The sequence below is a fragment of the Botryllus schlosseri genome, chromosome 4, assembly GCF_051294905.1.
Source record: "Botryllus schlosseri isolate E-star chromosome 4, Bs_hap1, whole genome shotgun sequence".
In the NCBI taxonomy this organism is placed as follows: Eukaryota; Metazoa; Chordata; class Ascidiacea; order Stolidobranchia; family Styelidae; genus Botryllus; species Botryllus schlosseri.
The window spans coordinates 16,408,592-16,430,558 of NC_137239.1; the positions used below are offsets into that span (position 1 = coordinate 16,408,592).

Genomic DNA, 21,967 nt, shown 5'->3' on the forward strand with positions numbered 1-21,967 from the left:
AGGAACTCGGAGTCTCGAAAATCACTATCCGCTCATCACTGACATAGAAACGGTCGTTTACGCCCTCAAGCGGTTATAGGAATACACCATTATTTGACATTTACATTCGATAATACCATTCTCTCATAATTGACATTTCTGTAAATTATGCGTACTTCGGTGGGATATTATTGAATATATATTTGACTTTTTATAGGTTATCAACGTTAAACTGAAGATATCCAGTGACATCAAATCTCACGAGACGGGAAGAAAAAATCCATGTTCAATGAATCTGCCCAGAAATCCACTACTTTATGCTGATCTACGGAATAATTTGGGGCTCCTTCGAGATCTCCGCCTCCAGTTTTGTGGTTTTGAGAGCGGTAGTTACGATCCTGCTGATCATGTATATACGTCGCCGGTTTGGATGTACTGTCACATTGGATGTACTGTCACACAACGAGAAAAACTGTTTCAGAACCATTTTTCTTCTGAAAGGTATTTGGCTTCTTGACATAATCGTTTTGGTCTTCTTTTGCATCACCAAATATCAAGCCATCGTGTACACGCTGATCAAGCAGATGAGTGGAGACTCATAACTGCCTGCTCAAAATGAACCCTAAATTGCGTATTACTTCACATTGGAAATAAATCTGCATTGATTCTAATCTAGCACATTCGACTCGATATCGGACATTCTGTGACACTCCAAGAGGTGTATTAGAACAGGGGTGTCAAACTCAACATCCGTCGCGGGCCAGACCAGTCAAAGGATTCGAAAATGTTACCTCTCTCTCTCTCTCTCTCTAACTACATTGTAACCGCAACACCACTGGCGGATGGTTATAATGAGGCCGATAGACATACCCTCCGGATTTTCTGTCTTGAAGGAATATTATTTATTGAAAATATTTCGTACTAAAAATCGTAGCATTTGTTAGAAATGTGCTGGATAATACAGCCATTTTGCAGAATCGCGTCGCGCTGCGGATTATGTCTAGACATAAAAAGTATTATCGTTCTGTTGGGACACCATGGTGGTTAGGACTACATCAAATACTTTTGATTTCTCTGCTAGAGCGAAAGCTACACCAATGATGAGCATTTCTGGACTTTTGTGGCCGTGTTATGCATGAATAAACAGCCACGCAGTTCTGATTGTAATAACTACTACATTTCAAAGCGGCTTCTGATTTGCAGCTTTACTTTACTATGAACCAGAGGTCAGTCGAGGTCAAGTAGTCAGCGTTGTTACTCAAGTAGAGCAAGAGGCAACTCCGTAAATTTCTACTCAGTTAAAAAGTAGAACCCACCATTTTCCTAGACATGTTAAAAATTACTTCAAGTGAATGTCGAAAATGAAAGGTATTGTTGTTGTTTGTGGTATTAACATAACATCATAACATCGTTGGGTTATATTTTTCATCTGTACAAGTCACACACAATGTACAATGCGATGTCATGAACAGATGGGAGGTTGTCGAACGACACGCATCAGTAGCGATCCTTTACTCTAACATCCAACTCGGCCTGGAGTGCCCGATGTCACAGTTCCTTTCGATGTCGATCTTTTTTGAAGTCGCGGCCCTTTCTACTAGCTCTTTCCATTCCTTGTGAGTGCTTTTTTGTCGCCGTAAGAACGGCAACGGCGGGGGAAGAGGAGCCCAGATAAACCTCCCACGGGAATCGAACCCGAGTCCGTCAGATTGGTGGGTGCTTATCGTAACCATTACACTAAAATGGCCATTTACACCAGGTTGATATTCGTGTTTTTTTTATTCCATAACTGCCGATTTGTAGCACGGCCGGCCCACTTCGAGGCTTTTGTAAAACACCACTTACGCGGATGAGATGGCTAGGAGGAGGCTAGATAAACCTCCAACACTTAGTAGGAATTCTGGAGTCGACCTCGGCCGGACTCAAACTCACAATCCATTGGTGTTGTAGATGTGGATGACACCATTACGCTATCTGGCCACATATGAAAGGTGTAAAATGTACTAAAGTCCGTAGTGTTGAAAAGTATATTTGGTTGGGGAGCCGCATACTTTCAGCAGGTACTCGGAGGTGCCTGCTTTCGAAATTGCTAGATCAGTCGTTCTCAACCTGGGGGCGCGGGAGGCTCTCAGGGGGGCGCGAGAAACTGACTAGTCTGTATAAATTGTGAATAGAAATGTGTTTCACAACCACTCTGAGAAGACGATTGTTGAAGATGAAACTTATTTAGTATTCAAGAAAGCTTGCCAAATACAAACTGCAGGAGTCGCAGTCAACGGAGTATAGGCTGATTTCAACCTCAGTTGAGCAAATTTTTTATATTATTTGAAGATTTAGAGCAATTCGATGTGTAAATCATTCATTACTTCATAGCTTTGGCAGTAGCCTGCTAGTCAACAGGCTATAGTACATAGCCGTATCTGGTGCGCCCCGTCGAAGTGGTGCACCCTACAGATATCATGGAACACCATGGGGTGTACGATACACCCGCTTGAAAAGCACTGCTGAGCCACACCGAGAAGATTGTGAACATTCGACCAATAATATATAGGGCTTACGCATTAAGTGAGAAGATATTAATTGAACTCCTGATCTAACTGATGGAAGTCCATTTGAAAACAAATATAATCGAAATATATATATATATATATAAGTAGGCCAGCGCTGACTCGTATTACTAAAGGAATGATTATATGGCTCTATGATTAGAAACAGTGACACCTTGAACCTTGTCATCTATATTGCTGTCGTGTTGTTGACGTTGTTGTTGTTTAAACAAAGAAATAGATTCTTTTCGCCTGTTGGTCATTTTGAAAATGAGAAATAGCGGAATGAATCAAAATAGATACGAAAATTGCAGGCCAGCAGTGCATCGCGGCTACTTAAGGTCTCCGGAAGGCGTACATCCTGCATCTGTTTGCCCATTTTCCTCGCTTGCCGCCACATCAGACGTTGGCACTTGGGATACTATCTTACTGAGCATTTCGAGCCAAAATCTGGGGGTGTCGCCCGTCTTCGCTTTCTGATACCGCCGCTCCACCTTTCTTATCAACCTATCATCCACATATTTCGCCGGGGCTGTCGACATCAGTCTCCGTTCATTGTACAAAGCCCACGCAAACCGTGTCGGGTTTTTGATGGAATCCTCTTCGATTCCGATTTCAAAGGCCTTCTCGAACGCGTCAAACGAATCCTCGAACTTCTTCCTCGCCGCCCAATACTTTCCAACATGAACGAGACACGTTGTACCGATCACGATCTTTGGATTGTCAACAGCCAACTCGTAGAGAGAACGTGCTTGTCTATCGGCATCCTCGGTAGGATAGTCCTCCTGCAAAAGAGCAGGCCTCTTATAAATTTTCGTGTTGACTCTGATAAGATATCTCGAAGCTCTCAAATTCGCAAACGGCGTCCCCGACACAAATCGGAGCTTCCCATGCTCGTAATAAAGGCATTCATCACGGTTTAACTGAGAAAGCATTTCTTTGACGTGGCGAATTCTGTCTTTAAATTCGTTATCGGTTTCCCCGGGCATGTTTAGGCAAAGCCTCGGAAGTATATTGTTGACTCTTAAAATAAAATGAAACAGCGACTTGAAACCGGTCTTTTTCGCGGCGACATCGCAAAGATGAAATCCCAAATCGACCCACCATCGGCATTTCAGGATCATGACGTGATCCAACATCACCCGCGCATAAATACACTGACGGCCACGCGAATGAAGAATAGATGCCATGCGTTCAACTATGTAGAATTTACTCAGGTCATTCCAGTGGAGGACAGCTTCCGCTTTTACCAGCTGTTGATAATGCCTGTCAGATATCTTCTTTTTTTCTGAAAGGTCATCCTTAATATCATCTAATTCCACTTGTGATTTATCGCCTCTATCACAGAAATCATCAAGGTCGGATATTTTAAGAGGAAAATTCCGGGCATAGTCATTTTGCAACGCTCGATTTAGTAGTGTGTTTTTGATAATCGCATTTAGAGCAATTTCAAATATTTTGAGAGCTGATATTTTTGCGTCTTTGTTTTCTTCGTAACTCATAACTTGTCTCGGATCATCCCTTACGTTGCCTGGAATGCAGCCCAGCACGGATCTAGGCTGCTGGACAGTGGCTATGTTGTCCTTGTTTTTTGAATGATCCTCAAACTGTTCCTTCTCGGGGATAGATTGTTGGGCACTCATATGGAGGGCCAGCAATAAGTACTTCATCGCTTTTTCGAAGTACTGATCTTCCTCATTGTTTTCTCTCGCGCAGTTATGTTGAGAAATAGCGTATCCTATCAACTCGTTCACTCTACTCAGTGATAAAAATATTTCGTATTCTCTTATGTCAATGTTCGCATTGTCTCCGAGTTGGTGGAAGTGTCTCGAACATCGAACCGCGACTTCAGCGATGTGATTTTTCAACAGATACAAAATCGCGTAGTCATTCTGAAGTCGATTGTCTTTGTCAAGTATTGAAGACATGCTGAAAAGAACATTTTGTAGTATAGAGGCCTTATCGAGCGGTTCTATGGACGACTGCAATGCTCTGAGAATATCACCGTGGACGCTGATCAGATCGCTTTCGTTCGTATTATCCCATTTACCATCCACTCGTTTTTCTAATTTCCTGATCAGATGTCTGGCAGATGTTTTTGCATCTAGCTGACATTCCAGCGTAACTTGCTGAAAAAATCTTTCAATAATCTGCTTCGGTATGCTGTTCTTGTTGAGGAAAGACAGCATTTGCATCACTGTGAACTCAATACTTTCTGTGTCGTCCTTTGGTTGAAGAAGTTTCATGATAATTTCATATCGGTGGTGGCTGCCTAAATCAGGATGGCTTCCGAGCAACTCTTTTTCTTTTCGTACCAAAGCCACATCTTTTCCTAGCATCTTGTAATAGTCGCCATACGTGCAGCGGAACTCAACGCAGTAGCTTTTAGCGAGCAGAAGGCCGAAAGGGGAATAGGCAAGCTCGAGAGCGAGAGCACTCAGGTCGCTTCTGTGATAGTTAATCACGTCCGATTCAAGGAAGCATTCGGCTTCACTTTTCGTGAAACCAGTGACCTTGTGTAACTTATAACATTCCAAATCAGAGTGAGCTGACTTCACAAACAATATGTCTTCGTTCCTGGAAGCAATAAGAAGCGTGACGTTGTGAAAGCACGGCGAAACCGCTTCCACATATGATTTCAGAATCTTGATATCGCTTGAGCATGCTTCCCGCGACTGTGGATCGTCCGCGTCTTCCAATTCGACAGCTAGCAAAATTTGGAAGCCTTGATGTTCCATTCTCGTCCAGACATCTTTCATTTTCGAAATCTCGGGAACCTCTAGCGCCTCACTCATGGCATTGCTGAAACCTGGCTCATTTGATATCGATTCTAATTGTCTCGCAAAGTCTCTCCAACTTAGTCTCAAGTTCTCCGAACCTTGTTGACATTGTACCTACCACACGGCATAGCCTTTATTTTCCATTTCCTGGCACGTGTTCGCAACGATCTGCGATTTACCGGATCCTGGCATGCCGTGAATGTGGACGACTTTGTTCTCTGTTTCTTGTACCGCTCGCAGCACTGTTGACATCATTTCCGTTTTCTTTTGACCTCTACGTGGTGCTTCATATTTTCGCAGCCGCGCGGGGGCCAAATCAAACGTCCTGCCGTGGTTTGAAGCCATTATTGGTAAGTTACTTTACTGTACCAGTTTCAATCTATGAAAATGACAAACATTGAGACAAAAATAGTACCGCAGTTGTTTCACGGTGCATGTCATACCGACTCTATATAACGGCGCAGGCACAGTTTATATTATGACAGGGACGGGCAACATACGGCCCGCGGGCTTACTTCGTCAAATTTTAGTGATTGTAGGTTATTATTTAGCGTGCGTGTGTGTACTGTGTAGGCCTATATAGCGTGCAAGGGTGGAGCTTATGCGTGAGTTCGTCAACACGAGAAGGCTTGCATTGCCGGCATTTACGCATGAACTCAACCCTAATGGTTGAATTTGAAAAAATCTAAACCCGGTTTTCGGTCATACACGATAATATGGCCCGCGGTCACAGTCTGCAGAAGTTGCCCGCCCCTGTATTGGGATGTCATGACGTTAAAGGTCAAATTGGGAGTTAGAAACGAGTTAACACGGAGCATAAATCTGAACACTAAGCTCACTTTTTTCGCCGCTGCCATATTTTGTGCGAATTGGGAATATACTTGAGCAACGTTTTGTCTGTAACACCCAGACGACATCGTCACGTTGGAGGTAACGTATTATTCATGACTATTGAAGTCGCCACAATCTCTTCAGTCTTTGTTTTCGGCCTATCGATCGAGTCAAATTAAAGTAGTTTAGGACACAGATAGATATTGGTTAGGGTAGTGGTTTGATGAGCCGGATTCTAGCATAAATTTATCAAAATTGACGGGATCAAACTGTCATCACATATCAAACATTTCCGAGACGTGATGACTGTCGCGCTGCATGGTCGCAAGGCGCTATATTATACATATCGGTATTCTGAGTTGTCAGGATACTCGCAATATAGTGTCACTGGCATCATTGTCTTTGCTGGAAGAGCGCCTAGAGCAGTGGTTCTTAACCTTTTTTCCTCCAGCGCCCCCTTTCAAAAATTATCGTGCTCCAGCGCCCCCCAACTTCATAATGTAAGGAATGTAATGAAGACAATGAGTAAGAGGGAGGGCCGTTACAGCACTTCGTAAACCCCCTAAAAACGATTGCCTTGCGCATCCATAGCGTGATAAACCGAACTTCTGAGAACTTCGCCACCACGAACCCCCTATCGTGATTTCGATGGTCAGCAAAGTTTGTGTGACCTGGTCGCCCTAGGTACCAAAATTTTCTATAATGCATGAATGAATAGGTGGTAATTACATATAAGTCGCGATAAACTGAGTGGGCTGTTGTATAGGAAGATAAAGGGCACGTAATTAATAATTAAACATATTCGGGCGTCCCCGCAGGTACACTTATTCGTTACCAGGGCCGTAACAGCAGTTCGTCAGCCCCCCCCCCCAACAAAAAAACGTTGGTCCTGGGCCCCCATCAGGTGATAAACCAATCTTCCGGGGGACTTCACTTCCAGACCCCCATTATGCTGTCCTCTATTTGCTGAAAGCCTGTTAGGTATCTACATTGGGTGTCCATTTACTGAGGCAGCTAGTCTCGTCTAGTCGCGCGAAGCGCGAAAAATTTTACTAATTAATGATTGAATCGATCAATATCATCGGGAATTGCATGTAAATTGAGATTAATTTTTATCCTCTCTCTGCTCACGTAAACACATTTACCGGTAGAGCTGAGTGAGGTGCAATGTTCCCTCTAAGCTGCGCACGCGCGCAGTGCTGACACGGTCTCTGTGCACAGAAAATCTACGTTGCGCACAACAAATCCGAAGTTATTACCTTTTTTTAGTCGATAAGCACTGTTGTCCAGGGGTCAGCGCAGTGAGTTGTTGAGTGTGCGCAGACTCATCAAAACTTAAAGCGAACATTGTGAGGTTTCTTGGAAACTGTAGGGCCCGTTACGAATAATTAAACATATTCGGGCGGGCGAACCCGTTGGTATGACTTCGTTGCATGATGTTATTTCGTGACCCCCTGTCTGCAATATCAAAAAATATAGAATCTCTCAACGGGGATATCGCCCAACAGGAATATCCCTGTCGCCCAATCGTACTAAACTAAAAGACGCACACGATTTCAGATTGGTATTTCTTCACTGACATATAATTTTTTCCTGCCAGATGGAATTCATCTTCTGGGGTTCAGATTGCCAAAACAGGAACATTCGGTGTCAGTCATTTAGGCGCCCATGGACAATTAAACCTATATGTATTTTGAAGGCTATATGTAACGAAGTTTTCGGTGCTAATTTGCTCTGAATACTCATTAAGGATATGTCCTATCACCACATCATCTACTGCGAAGCCATTTTTCTCCAGCGCCCCCCATACCGCCCCCCTGAGCCCAGCGCCCCCCATATCGCCCCCTGAGCGTTTCCGCCCCCCTTCGAAATCGCCAGCGCCCCCTGGGGGGCGCTGGGGGCAAGGTTAAGAATCACTGGCCTAGAGTCTAGACTAGAGTATAGACAATTGAAGTGATTGGCATTTGCCCCGTGTACGACGTCATTTATGGGATGTAATGTAGTCGGATGCTCGACACGGATTCGAATCAGTCACGTAAAGATACAAATGAGTGAATGACACTGTAGTTTCGATTGCGTTTACACCCATCATGGAATATGAATTATATTTTCAAGCAGACAGCCAAAACTCGGACATTAATTTTACATAGCAGCCCAATCATGACGTATCAACTACCCTAGTAAGTTCTATGCAAAAATTGGAAAAATATTCGCGGCACGCCTGAGAAACTGCGGTGGGACACAATTAAGAATCCAGGGATCAATGTAGGATTGTAGGAATCATTAACCGAGAGTCTTATGAATGTAATTAGCAATTTGTGCTTTCATTGCAGTCTATAAGTCCCGAAAATCAATATAGTACTTCCAATTTGATACCTACTACTTGGAGGTTGGGTGCAGCTTTTATAGCTACTGCTATGGCAAATAGTGAGTTAAAAGACGCACTTGCATCAGTTGCATGTATGATGGTGGATATTAAACATACCAGAACGTAGCCTACAAATATACTGATTGGGTTATCACATGGGCGACATAAAATTGCTAATAAACCAATGATGAAGCTAACATCAATGACTTTACATTTCTACAGTAAAGCTGTCACCTTTTCAGAAAACCCGATCGGGCGTTTTCAATGGATTGCTCATTTCTAAGATATATCCTTCCTGAAGCTGTTGAATAGCTAAGTTACCGTTGCTGACTGATACTATCGAATGTTCGATACTGATACTCATACTCACGCTATATCTGGAAGGAATAGCGTTCATGTAACATGGTATCGACAAATAAGTATTTCTGTATAGCAGATGTTGGAAGACACGGTCCCCTCTCTCGTTTCTCGCTCGTCATGCTTCGTTGAAATCTGTTTATCGTAACAACCTTACCTACAATAACACGGCTATATCATATTAACGAGATTGTTGTGCTCACCTCAGTAGATAAAATTAGTAGGCATAAACGCTATGATTGCTGTTCTGCATTCTAGTGCGTTGTGGCATGCCATTCAAAACATCACAAGGTTCCGGTAAAATGAAAGATGTCGAGACGACTTGGAGCAGTCTCTCAACCAGACACCCTCCTTGGCCTAGGTAGACATCATCAACCTACTTGAGTACTCTACTTACCCCCACCCAATAGCAATCAAACCAAGAGATCTATCGACTACTCAGGACCTATCATCTGGAATGCATTACCACAACATATCCGTGAATTGCCTTATAATAGATTCTAAAAAGACCTACTTAATTACCTCTGGTCGTCATATTAACAGCGTTGCCTTACCTCGCCCAGACATTACTTCATTGATCATTTGCTACCATCGTTAATTATTTTTCTTGTTTTTTTTCCTTTTTAACTATTATTTCTCACAGCCAGACCGTATAGAGCAGGGGTGGGCAATTATTTTCCTCCGCGGGCCAAATGAGAATTAGAAAATACGTTGGCGGGCCGAGTGAAATTTTTTAGCCATTTACTCCAGCGTATTTTACTTTTATTTCTAAATTACATTGTTAATAAATGCTGCTCAGTGAATGTGTTGATGTTAGGTAATGAGAAAGTGGTGGTTAATTAAAAAATATCTATTTGCCGTCATGATTCGAAACAATGTTAAACATGATACATTTTTAACTTTCTTTGAACCCCTATACTGAAACAGTTGTTCTCACACTGGTTTTAGACACGCCCCCTTAATGATAGATATCATGAAGGGGGCGTGTCTAAAGAGATATCATGATATCACAACATATTAAAAAGAGCAACCAGCATGCTAGCAATCCCGACGGATAGTTTGACGGCATGGAAGGTTATGGTTGTTGACGAGAGAATTCTGTAATATCAAAGTCGGACAATACACAGAGCAATAAAGTATACGCTCGGGTTATATCGCGCGGAGCGCGAAAAATGTTTCATTTAACTTCAGCCTCGCGCTTCCCTTCAGATGAATTCACGCCCCCCAGTTCGAGAACCACTGCACTGAAAGGTATATGGGATAGTACAAAGTCTGTCTTGGTTGCTGGATTCCGAGCAGTGTGCAGATCAAATAGCCTTGATGTTGAGCGAAGTGTGCAGTTTTTCCGAAATTCGCCCTCCCTTGACCTATTGTTTCGTGTTTTTGTCATAATTAGAATCTTTCTGGCCAAACATCGTGGCCGGGAACCATGCACATGCATGTGTGAATTCGCCATATCGTACCGGCAAAAACTAAAAAGATGGGTTTACCCAGTTTACTCCAGTATACAAATATTTAGTGCTCTAAACCTTCTATGAATTTCAGCTTTCTGCTTTCTCTTTTTGACATGCCCGTTTATCTTTTATGGGTGATAGATATGATGAGTCATATAGTAATCGCGAGCACTGATTGATTTGTTTTTCGAATTAGGGATTTGGAAACGCCTCACGTAACAATTTGAAACATGTACCCGTATAATGCATAATGTGACAATGGAAACAAAGAAGGTTTGACGTAAACTATACGGGAATAGTGATTTCTTGTGAATTTAATTGTTACTCATACTTTGCCACATTGCCTTTATTTTGAATCTGGATTACACATGCGAGGTACGTAGGCTTAGGCAGCGTAATCGTGGCATATTAATGAACAGGCTTCAAAGTAAACGAATTTCCTGTTTAGTCGATACAGCCTCTGGTTTTAGTACACGTATCAACATTCAAAGAGCATGTTTAATGTTATGAATTCCAAGCTACCTTTCGCGGGCCGCACAGAATGGCTTCGCGGGCCGCACTTTGCCCAGGCCTGGTATAGAGACAAGTGTACCAGTTTGATGCGGGTGTGATCAGACTAGTTGACCTTCAAGGTCATATCGATCATTCCTATCTTATTCCGAATACTGTGCATGCATATTTCCTGTACCAACATCATTGCCGTCTGTTTGCTGTGTATTTTGATTGGATGAAAAAATAAAGACCCTCTCTCTCTCTCTCGGAAGAAGTATAGGTACTTCGTTGTACTGACCATCATCTGCATTTGAACAAAGAATAACAAGCCATTGCGGTATCCAGACTTGAGCGTGACCATGATACGAAATGAATTAAGGATTTGGATTACGATTTGGTTTGAAATCAAATCCCGAACAGGATTGTATTTGTAAACAATAAATCAAAAGCGAGTGCTCAACCTGCTAAAACTTATGCTTCGTATATATCGGCCTGTCGGTAGGATGCTTCCATAAGGAACGCCGGAGAAACGAAATTCGAGTCATCATCATCATTGTCATTTCTTTTTGCAAACCGAAACATTGGGTATATATAAAAAGTCAACGTTTTGTCTTTTCTAGCCACATTTGGCCGGCGATCTGCATTTTGTCCTCCTCCGTCCCAGAGTATGCTGGTAGCAGTGTTGGGGTGACTCAGTCAGCTTTTTCGTATGACTTGACTTGACTCGAGTCATTTTGCCGAAACGAATTGACTTGGCGTTTCCAAAATGTGGATTGACGCGGAGCAAAATTTACGAGTCACTTTCAAGCCATCAAGTGATCGGTGTGCAGTTGTGCACTAAATCACTGTATCTTGTATAATGTTCGGATTGTTCGCGATATGCCTCTGTGACCTGTGATAGCAATCGATTATTCAAAGATTGTTAGTGTTTCTGGTCCACCATTGTTATGTCACAAATCAATTGACCGCAAACGAATCGAAGTCATCAGAGCTTACAGCTTACGTTGTCGTAAACCACTAGGAAAGTAATCTAAGAGCGATACATATATGTCTGTTATATAGTCTGCTCACACTCACAGTGCTCACCTTTACCAACTCTTTTGGATGATTTAAATCGTGTTATTCGTTAACAATTTGCGGAGGCAGTGTATTGTACCATATCAATTTGTTTTGACTTGGGGTTACGTAAATTTGTCTGATGCATATCCCGAACAAACGTTACAGAAAAAAAAATCGATTATATTCTATCTGTAAATGAACGATTACCAACCAAAATAAAATTTGAGATTTTGAAAATGAGGGTCCCGAGCCCCTAAAATGCCCTGGATATGCCACTTTTTGACCCTAAAAAGACTTGGTCTCAGCTACCACAAGCATAATAATTCCAGCCATTACAAAAATTTACAAAACAATAGGTTCCCGGTTCCCGACCCCTGCTCTAGATGGATGATAATTGTAAATTAACTTTGGACAGTTATACTTACGTAATTTAGAAGCACTACGCGTGAGCGATACTCTTTTGGCATATATTGACTTCTATATACGCCAATGATAGTCTTTAGAACAGAGATGGATACTTTGCTATATTATTTTGCTTTCTTACTTTAACCAAAACGTACGTTTTAGGCTTCAATCACTTCGTTTGCGGTCAATTTATTTGTGATAGGACAATGGAGGTTCAGTAAAACGGGAAATCATTGAATGAATGAAATTGGTCGCTCTCACAGGTCGCACCAGCGTATTGAGAACAATCCGAACACATGACTCCGACTCCGGCTCCGACTCCTGAGTCTTTAAAACGACCGACTCCGACTCCAACCCTGACTCCAACGGTATTACCAATTTACTTCGAAAATTATATGCTACAGTGACGGTTAAATGACTGTCATATAGCCCTTAAACATATGCAAACATCATTAAATATGACATGCAAAATTGTTTCATTGTGGCACAACTCGAATAATTCACTATGCATGAAAGATGGCCTTTCAAAATTTCCCTCCTTTTTTCATATTTTATCAGTTTTTATAACATGGACTCTCTAATAACCTAATATGTATGAATCATTCAATCACTACATATATCCCATCCTGTATAATTAAAATGTAGATAAAGCAATAGTACTAGTGTTGCTCTTGTGTATGAGTCAGCAACTAATACAGAGATGCATCGTACTAATTTTCGTATTACACACTGCACTGATTACAAGGACACACACTATCACTACTAATAGACATTGGTCATAAACGAAGTTTAGGAAGTAGTCAAATAGCATATGTCTAGTCTACATGTACTTAGTCAAGTATTCAAAGACTAGGACTTGTTGTAGTCTTTCTCAATCATCTGTTCGACCCAAGCACCTAAGCTAGCCTACACTACAAATATTTTTAATTTTGTCAAGTGGGAAGTAGCGAATGGTTATATTTACATCAATTTTACAACCAGACGATATATTGGCTCTGTCACATTATCATGGTATAATTCCAAAAATTGCATCAATTTGTGACTGCATCGCGAAGACGCATATTGCTTCTTGCGGGGGCCACTTGAATGTTGATAACCCTTTTTTAGTCGCCCAATAGGAACGAACCAAATTCGGTAACATTGAAAACAAAACTTATATTACTACGCTTTAAAAGTGGTAACAATTATAACATGAAAACTCAGTCTGCAAATATAGTGTGCAGTCATGTCCTGGTCAAGCGACGCACGAAATTTTTTTCAAAGGTAATGAATGAATTCGATCAATAAATATATCACTTGCATATATTGGGGGTCGCCTCCGTATAGCACGGGGCTCATTTGGCAAAGACAGGATTATTTATCGTTTTTAAACATAGCAATATCGACGGTCTCGGTGAACGTGACTCTGTCATTTTGTGCAAATGTTTCATCGCCGACGATCTCGCTTCGAGCGCACAAGCGAAGTCGCATGCTGGACGACAAGTTATCTCTTAATTGCGAGTATAGTTGGGCTCAATTCTGAATATTACACGTATATATAATTTCCTGGAGGTTTAACAATACTAAATGCAAGAAATGTGACAGTAAATTATGCGAAGTGCTAAGAAAAATTTCAAGTCAAATAAATCTGCTACATAATATTCTATATTTGGTCATATAAGAAGATCTGCCTGTCGGTCGTATTAAAGACTCAGGAGTCGGAGTCGGTCCATTGTAAATGTGTGGAGTCGGAGCTGGAGTCGGTGGTAAAATTTACCGACTTCGGATAATGTCATGTGAAACCCACTTTTTATAACTCTGCACGGTGACATCGATAGGTTCGCAATCATACAATATACTGTTTTCCTCACTTTCAACAGTTTTTGGTTTTTCAAGTACCAGTACTGATAGACGAAACCATCGTGTGATAACGTTACTATTCTTCGAAATGACAATGAAATGCTTGTCTTGGTAGACCCAGTCTCGAGTCATATGACTTTGTCCGAGTCATGCGCGACGACTCGAGTACAAGTCGATTCAATACACAAATTGACTCAAGTCGAGTCATTTTTCATTTTTTAGAAAATGACCGAGTCAAGCAGAATCACCAAAAAATCGCGACTCTAGTCAGCCCTGCTAGACTCTAATATTAGACCGCCAAATGCCGCTAAATTGTAACGTCGAAATTTAAGGAATATTTCGAAGCTTCCAGATATTCCTGGCCCTGAACGAGTTGTAGGCGACTGTTAAAACAGTTTTGCGTAGCATTTGGAGCATTGTGACATACGCCAAGTTTAAAGTAGTCCATGAACTCTCCATTGCAACTCCATCCATAAAATATATCCAAATTTATATCAATTTGATGCTTCATTTGTGTTATCAATGCCCAAGCGACTAACTTTTTTGCCTTATGGAATTGAGATATAATTGTATTGTATTTCGCGGACTGGCAGGAAACTTGACACAGACCGACATCGGTACGTCGGCCGGTGCTTGACGACCACTGCTTTGTACGTTCTCGCTTCTCGGGTTAGTTCAAAGCATCAGCGGCGCTAATTAAAAGAGCCAGCGATACATATTTCCGACGTTGTATTACTAAACGAGCATCGAAGGCACGTCGCGTAATCTGCTACTGTACAATACCGCTCCACCCTACTTGGTTGCTTGAACTATATCACAGTGGTAATTAAACTCACTTCGAGAACGACGGATATTAACGTATCGGCGATACTCCGAAAACTGTCCCCGATTCTCTCCCGCTAAATTTCTGTAGGCACACACAGAGTCTTGTGTTATTTAAGCACGGTATCATTGTTTAACGCTTCACTAACGCTAAGGTCGTCCGCAGAGGCGACTGAGACAGATGAGATATGAAAAAGGAAGTGTGCAATGAGAGCGGAATTAGCAACTCGTAGTTAAAACTGCACCGCATCTAATCTAAGGACGTGAACTCGGAATTGTATACTGTTCAGACGTAAGTTATTTCTTCCAATTTCCATAACCGCCTGGAAAGTGTCGCGCTTTGCTGTAGCCGTGATCGAACGCCACTTGCAAAGCCATGGCACTTCGTTTACCGCTTCCGCAATTGATGATCAAGTTCGATCCGTCTTCGGCCGGTAGATCACCATATTTGGCTTTAAACTCATCTTTTGACAAAGCGATGGCTGTCTTGTATTCGTCTGGCCACACCAAGTTGAGCCAGCGTTTGGCGGCTATCTTTCCGCTGGAACTTATTTCACCAGGCCCGCGTACATCGACTACCAACACGCTTCCATCTGCTGCACCTTGTTCGATGGTAGCTTGCGATGCACAGTGCGATTCCTCGTTACCAGCCATATTTCGTTCTAGCTTCCTATTTGAATCCAGAAACCCTACCAGATAATGTGACCTGTCGTTAGCCGTTTGCTGTCGAAAGAATGACAAAGCAGTATCGATCAAGTCGTCACGCTTGTTTGAATGCGCAGGTATCAAAACGAGATTGTTAACAAACAGCAATACCAGCTAAAGTGAGCGACTGAATCTGCAGATACCATTCTGTACTAATCTATATGGGTTGCGCTTCCTTATTGACCGTCGGTAAACATGACACGCCTATTTTTTCCAAATTCGTTGGGAGATTTGCCTTCAATAATGTAAAGATGGCTTTTCACTGAGCGTATGCCACCGACAAATGCTATACAATATACAATACATGCCCGAATTCCGTTGTGTTGGAGATCGTAATTTTAGAACGACGTGATTTCTATTTCAACCCCCCTCGCCGGTTATGATCCACTGACATCGATGGCCTGGCCAATGACAATGAATCATTCCCCGTTGCCTACCTTTCGTATTCGGCTGATATTGGCCTACTGTTTATTTCTGCAAATTCAGCAAGTCCATAATTCCTTGGTTGCGTCACATGTGTGGTTGGCGACCTGTGCAAGTTTGTTTACGTACTGTTGATAGGTACAGTTCCTATACTATCGATTTATTGCGTCGCGTTTGACGAACAGGACGGTTGCAGTGTAGTCAGTGCACCAGGTTAGGGTAACCAGTGCGCTGGTGTTATAGCCCGTTGCATTACATCAGAGCGGCCAACCCGTGACCCGCCACCCGCGACTTGGTTTTGAGTGGCCCGCGAGGTAATTCTCGAAATTAGTTATAATTAGGGCAAGTTTTTGTTGCAGTTAAATCCGTGGAAAGTTGCGTTTATTCATTTATCTTCGAAAAAAGTTGCAGAAGATGCATTTGACCTCATTTTGCTCGGTTGACTAAAAAAAAGGTCAATTTTCCGGCTCAGCTCCCGAAATATCCGTAAAAGCGTTACTTCGGTGCTGATTTACGGTGTTTAGGTCGAATTTGGCCGTGTATTTCACCAAAATCGAAAATACTTTCATGAAAAATCGAAAAAGTTCCATGAAAAATATGCAAAATATGTTGCAAAAAGTTGCACTATAAGATTCCTTCAAACAGCTTAAAACAGCACTCTACATTAGGCTCTTCAAAAATGACTTTTTTTCTCAAATCGTACTAACTACTTGATAAAATTGTTAGGTTACCTAATTTAAGCCTACACACAAAATTTGGTTCAATTCCAGCCAGTAACCGCTTTGCTACAGGAGAAGAAAGTTTCTATTAATTATATAAAAATAAATGATAAAAAATTTGAAATTTTTCTGTTCACCCCATGAAAGTGTTAGGCTGTCTATAAAAACGATGCTCACCAAATTTGGTTCAATTCCAACCAGTGGAAGCGGAGTTATTGCCGTCGAAAAATTTGGATTTGAATAAAATAGTATTTACGGTGAGCACAGCTATAATAAATAAACGAAGAATCGGTCACCGTAAATACTATTTTATTCAAATCAAAATTTTTCGACGGCAATAACTCCGCTTCCACTGGTTGGAATTGAACCAAATTTGATGAGCATCGTTTCTATAGACAGCCTAACACTTTCATGGGGTGAACAGAAAATTTTCAAATTTTTTAATATTTATTTTTTAATAATAAATGGAAACTTTCTTCTCCTGTAGCAAAGCGGTTACTGGCTGGAATTGAACCAAATTTTGTGTGAAGGCTTAAATTAGGTAACCTAACAATTTTATCAAGTAGCCAGTACGTTTTGAGAAAAAAATTCATTTTTGAAGAGCCCTATTCTACATATCTTACGAGTATTTAGGAAGCTGCCGGAGGCTGTAAAAAAAAGTTGCAAAAGTTGCAAAAACTTGCCCTAGTTATATAACATCAAAAGATCAATTACCCAGGTAATTGTTTTTTTTTAACTTGGAAGGCGAACCAAAAATTTGATTAGCCTGACAGCGAAATAAGGGATGATGGTGACTAAAACATCAATTCCGACGCATTGGCGTGTAGCCAGGAGCCGGCCACATTTTTCGTAGGTCTTCGTATATGACCTGGCCATGAAGTAGAATATTTCGTCGCAGATTTATTTGACTTGACACTTGGCTTAGCACTTCGCGCGATTTATTGTCACTCGACCACTTGCGTTTAGTATTGGCACCCGCATGAGTCGAGCTATATTCGCAATTATGAGAGAACGTGTCGTCCAACATGCGACTTCATGTCAACACGAGCAGAAAGATCGTCGGCGATAAAACCTAGGCACAAAATGATAGAAGCACGTTCGCCGAAATCTTCGATATCTATATGGCCTGGCTTCAAATAATCCAGTCCTTGCCAAATGAACCCCAGCGGTACCCTGAGGCGACTCGCAATATATACAAGTACTATTATTATTGACCGGATTCATTCATTAATTTTGAAAAATCTTCGCGCTTGGCGCGGCTATGACATGCATGTACGACGTACGTACACTGGGTTTCAATGAAAAAAATGTCATCGATTTTGATGCGTTGTAATAAGTCTTGCTTTCAACGTTACCTAATCCGGTTCGCTCTAATTGGACGACTATAAAAGGTCCTCAATATTCAAGTGACCCGCGCAATGGTTCGTAAATCTCATCTGACTCTTTGGCCGAAAAGGTTGGCCACCCCTGCATTACATGGATCGTCCTTGTACAGGTGCTTTATTGATGCGGTATCTTTGAGTTGAAGTCAAATGGAAATTCTCGCACCAGCACATTGCTTGGTAACACAATCTACTTCTCATAGTTTGCAGAGAGAGTGAGAGAGCGAAAGAGGGTTACATGTCGTTTCCATGGTCGACCTTAGGAACCAGAATTGTTATTTTCAATATTGTGAGTCCTAAATACTATATGCGACACTTACCACAACGATGCTTGATTCTAATGTGACAGATTTCGATTCGTAAAAAGCGCATTCCACAGTAGGTTAGAAACAATGGCGCACAGAACCTTCGATTTGGCTCCGGAACCGTTGAGGAGTTTCGTACCGCCCCGGAAGGATTGCAAGAAAACGGAAGCTATGTCGGAAGTAATCGCTGCGATTCGGAATGAAGCCAACAAAGTCGTACACATTCACGGCATGCCAGGGTCTGGCAAATCACAAATTGTCGCAAATACGTGTCAGGAAATGGAAGGTAATGGTTACGTAGTGTGGCACGTGCAATGCCGACAAGGTCAAGAAGAACTGAAATCTAGCTGGAGATATTTTGCGAGGAAATTAGGAGAGGCCTCAAGTGAGCCAGGTTTGGACAATGCAATGAGTGAGGCGCTTGAGATGCCGGACGATATACAAAGGATGAAAGATATCTGGCAGAAAATAGAACATCAAAGGTTCCAAATCTTGCTCGCGGTCGAATTAGAAGACGCGGACGACCAGCAGTCTCGGTACGCATGCGCAGACGACATCGGCATTCTGAAATCATACGTGAAATCGGTTTCGACGGAATCGCATAACGTCACACTTCTTATAGCGTCTCGGAACGAAGACATCTTATTTACGAAATTAGGCCAAGACGATTTGGAATGTTACAAGTTGTACAAGGTTTCGGGTTTGACTGAAAAGGAAGCCGAATCCTTCCTCGAATCGGAGGATATCACATCCACCAAAAACGATCTGAGTGCTCTCGCGCGAGAGCTTGCGTATTCGCCACTCGGCCTGCGTTTAGCGAAAAGCTACTGCGCCGAGTTTCGGGTTTCCTACGGCGAATATTACCACAAGTTGGGAAGAGACGCCTCTTTAGTGGACAAAGAAAACGAATTGCTCAAAAGCCATCCGGATTTAGGCCGCAATCATCGGTACGAGATCATCATGAAACTTCTCCATCCGGGCAACATGAGCGAAGTGGAAAAAATCGAGTTCACGGTCATGCAAATGATGTCTTTCCTCCACAAAAACTACATACCGAGGCAGATTATCGAAAGGTTCTTTCAACGTGTGAAAGGACAGAATCAGTTGGATCCCGAGACCGCTACCACGCATTTGATAAGGAAATTGGAGAAAAGAGTCGATTGCAGATGGGACAAAACCGACGAAAGCGACGTGATCAGCTTACACGGTGACATTCTCAGGGTATTGCAGAGGTCCATCGAATCCGAAGATAAGGTAAAAAAGCTATTGAAGGATGTGCTTTTCAGCGTATCTCCGATGCTAGACAAAGATAACCGGATGCGAAGAAACTTCGGAATTCTGTATCTCCTGAAAAACCACATTTCCGAAGTGGCTTTGCGATGCTCAGAATACTTTCACGGCCTCGGAGATAATCCAACTCTCGGAACTGGAGATTACGAAATCTTTCTGTCCCTAAGCAGAGTCAATGAGCTGATCGGTTTCGCCATTTCTCAACACCCCGGCGCGAGAGAAGATAGCGAGGAAGACGGGTACTTCGAAAAAGCGATGGAGTACTTATGGGATGTGGTGGCTGTCAACGTTCACAAGTCCGAGATCAAGTCCATCATAGATAGACTGCGAGGGAAGAAAGTAGACGATCCTTCCAGTATTATCAGATACGGAGAAAACAAAGACGAGAAGAAGACAGCGTGTAAAGTATTCGAAAAGGCTTTAGACGCGACGCGCAACGCAGAACTGAATCGCGCGCTCTACAATGATTATATCCGGAATTTTCCTTTGAAGACATCCGACCTTGAAGGTTTCAAGACAAAGGCGGGCGCAAAATCCCTCATCAAATGGGATGACATCGAGAAGGAACTTTCGGAAAAAAGAGAGATGTCTGACAGGCATTACGAACAACTTGTAAAATCAGAAGTCATGTTAGACTGGAAAGTATTGTCCAAATACTACCTCGTAGAGCGCATGGCGTCCATACTACACTCACGCGGTCGACAAGACAACTACAAGCGAGACTTGCTAAGCGAAGCCATGATCGCGAAATGCCTGTGGTGGGTGAATCTCGGTTTTCACCTTTGCAATGTCGCGGCAGAAAAGACCGGTACCAAGTCCCTGTTTCACTTTATTTTGCGAGCCAACAACAAACTCCACAAGCTGTCCATAAACCAGGATCCAGAGAATGACGAGGATTTCAATAAGCGGGTTCTTGACGTGAGAGATATGGTTTCCGGAATCAAAAAAGACCGCTCTTGTTATTACGAGCATGGCAAGTATCGGTCTGTTACGGGAACGGCTTGGACGATCATGAGCGCTTCTAAATACCTCATCAAAGTCAACACGAAGGTTCATAAAAGACAGGCTCTCTTGGCCAATTACCCGCTCGGCAAAGCAGATCAGGAAGCCGCCGATCTTTACGACATGGCGGTCGCCAACCCTAAAATAGTACTAGGCACTACTTGTCTCGTTCACGTCGGAAAATATTATGCTGCGAGGAAGAATTTCGACAGGGCATTTGACGCGTTCGAGAAGGCCTTCGCAAGCGGTATTGAAGCAGAGTTCGCACGGAACCCCACACGGTTCGCGTGGGCTTTATATAACGAGCTGCGTGCGGTGTCGGTAGCGCCGGCGGGATATCGCGGCGAAAACTTGATGAGAGATTTGGAAAGGCGGGTTCAAACCGCGAAATCGGGCGGCACTCCGAAAAAATGGCGCGAACTGCTGGACGCGATAAGGACACGGCCGCCGTCGTCTGATCGCCCGCCTAGTCCGAATAACGCGCGAATTAGCGCGGCGAACACGCCTGTCGGAGACTTGTAGTGATATATCCGACATGAAATGTTTCGTGCTATGCATAGTATGCCACTTTTCGGTATATCATGTTAACGTGTTAGTGGTATTCATGGTGTTTTCGACTACAATGGTCATTTACGCCAGGCCTATATTCTTTGTTATGGTTCCGTATCTGCCGACTTGTAGCAATGCCCCCTTCTAGGCATTTTAAGACACCGCTTACGCTATATCTCACAGTTGATCTGCTATTTTGCCGCTGTGGTACTGGTCTGCGCTCGCGATTGCTCATGCTCATTGCTCATGGACCGCGGTCTGATATATATCTGTCACTCCATATTCATCATATTCATCGCTTTAACTTTTTATATTATATTCTGTCACTTTAATTCAATTTACATGCCTCACATTTACATGTTCTGGGCTAGGGGTCTCGGACTGAAAATTGGCAGCGGGTGACTCGGGCCGGCGGCTATTGATGTTGCAGTACAACTACAGGTACAAACAGTTTGTTCCCGTGACAGCACAGTTTGCTATATCCTTTGAAGGTATTAAAAAGCAGGAAATATTGACCAGGGGTACATTTACTATATGCGGGTACAAAGCAGCAAAGATGGGGGTACGGCATGCAGTGTGAACTGATACGCTATTTAGGCATATTTGAGAAGAATATGTAAGAAGTTACTTGTTATGCGCCTAGAACAGGTTGATTCACAA

General features: G+C 42.6%; 3 protein-coding genes across 3 annotated transcripts; 1 reads left to right on the top strand and 2 right to left on the bottom strand.

The window, feature by feature from the left end:
- Positions 1 to 2,697: 2,697 nt before the first annotated feature.
- Positions 2,698 to 8,886, bottom strand: LOC145437126 (uncharacterized). The gene is made up of 2 exons (XM_080314289.1): positions 8,058 to 8,886; positions 2,698 to 6,553 (listed from the first exon to the last, which is right to left on the bottom strand). The coding sequence occupies exon 2, from the start codon at positions 5,318 to 5,320 to the stop codon at positions 2,858 to 2,860; it is 2,463 nt and encodes an 820-aa protein (XP_080170415.1). The 5' UTR covers positions 5,321 to 6,553; positions 8,058 to 8,886; the 3' UTR covers positions 2,698 to 2,857.
- Positions 8,887 to 15,037: 6,151 nt separating this feature from the next.
- LOC145437130 (thiosulfate sulfurtransferase/rhodanese-like domain-containing protein 3) lies at positions 15,038 to 15,748 on the bottom strand. Its single transcript, XM_080314293.1, has one exon. It carries the CDS (start codon positions 15,584 to 15,586, stop codon positions 15,230 to 15,232), a length of 357 nt encoding a protein of 118 aa, XP_080170419.1. The 5' UTR covers positions 15,587 to 15,748; the 3' UTR covers positions 15,038 to 15,229.
- A 2,740-nt stretch (positions 15,749 to 18,488) lies between these two features.
- LOC145437128 (uncharacterized) lies at positions 18,489 to 21,644 on the top strand. Its single transcript, XM_080314291.1, has one exon. The coding sequence runs from the start codon at positions 18,554 to 18,556 to the stop codon at positions 21,278 to 21,280; it is 2,727 nt and encodes a 908-aa protein (XP_080170417.1). The 5' UTR covers positions 18,489 to 18,553; the 3' UTR covers positions 21,281 to 21,644.
- The last annotated feature ends 323 nt before the right edge of the window (positions 21,645 to 21,967 follow it).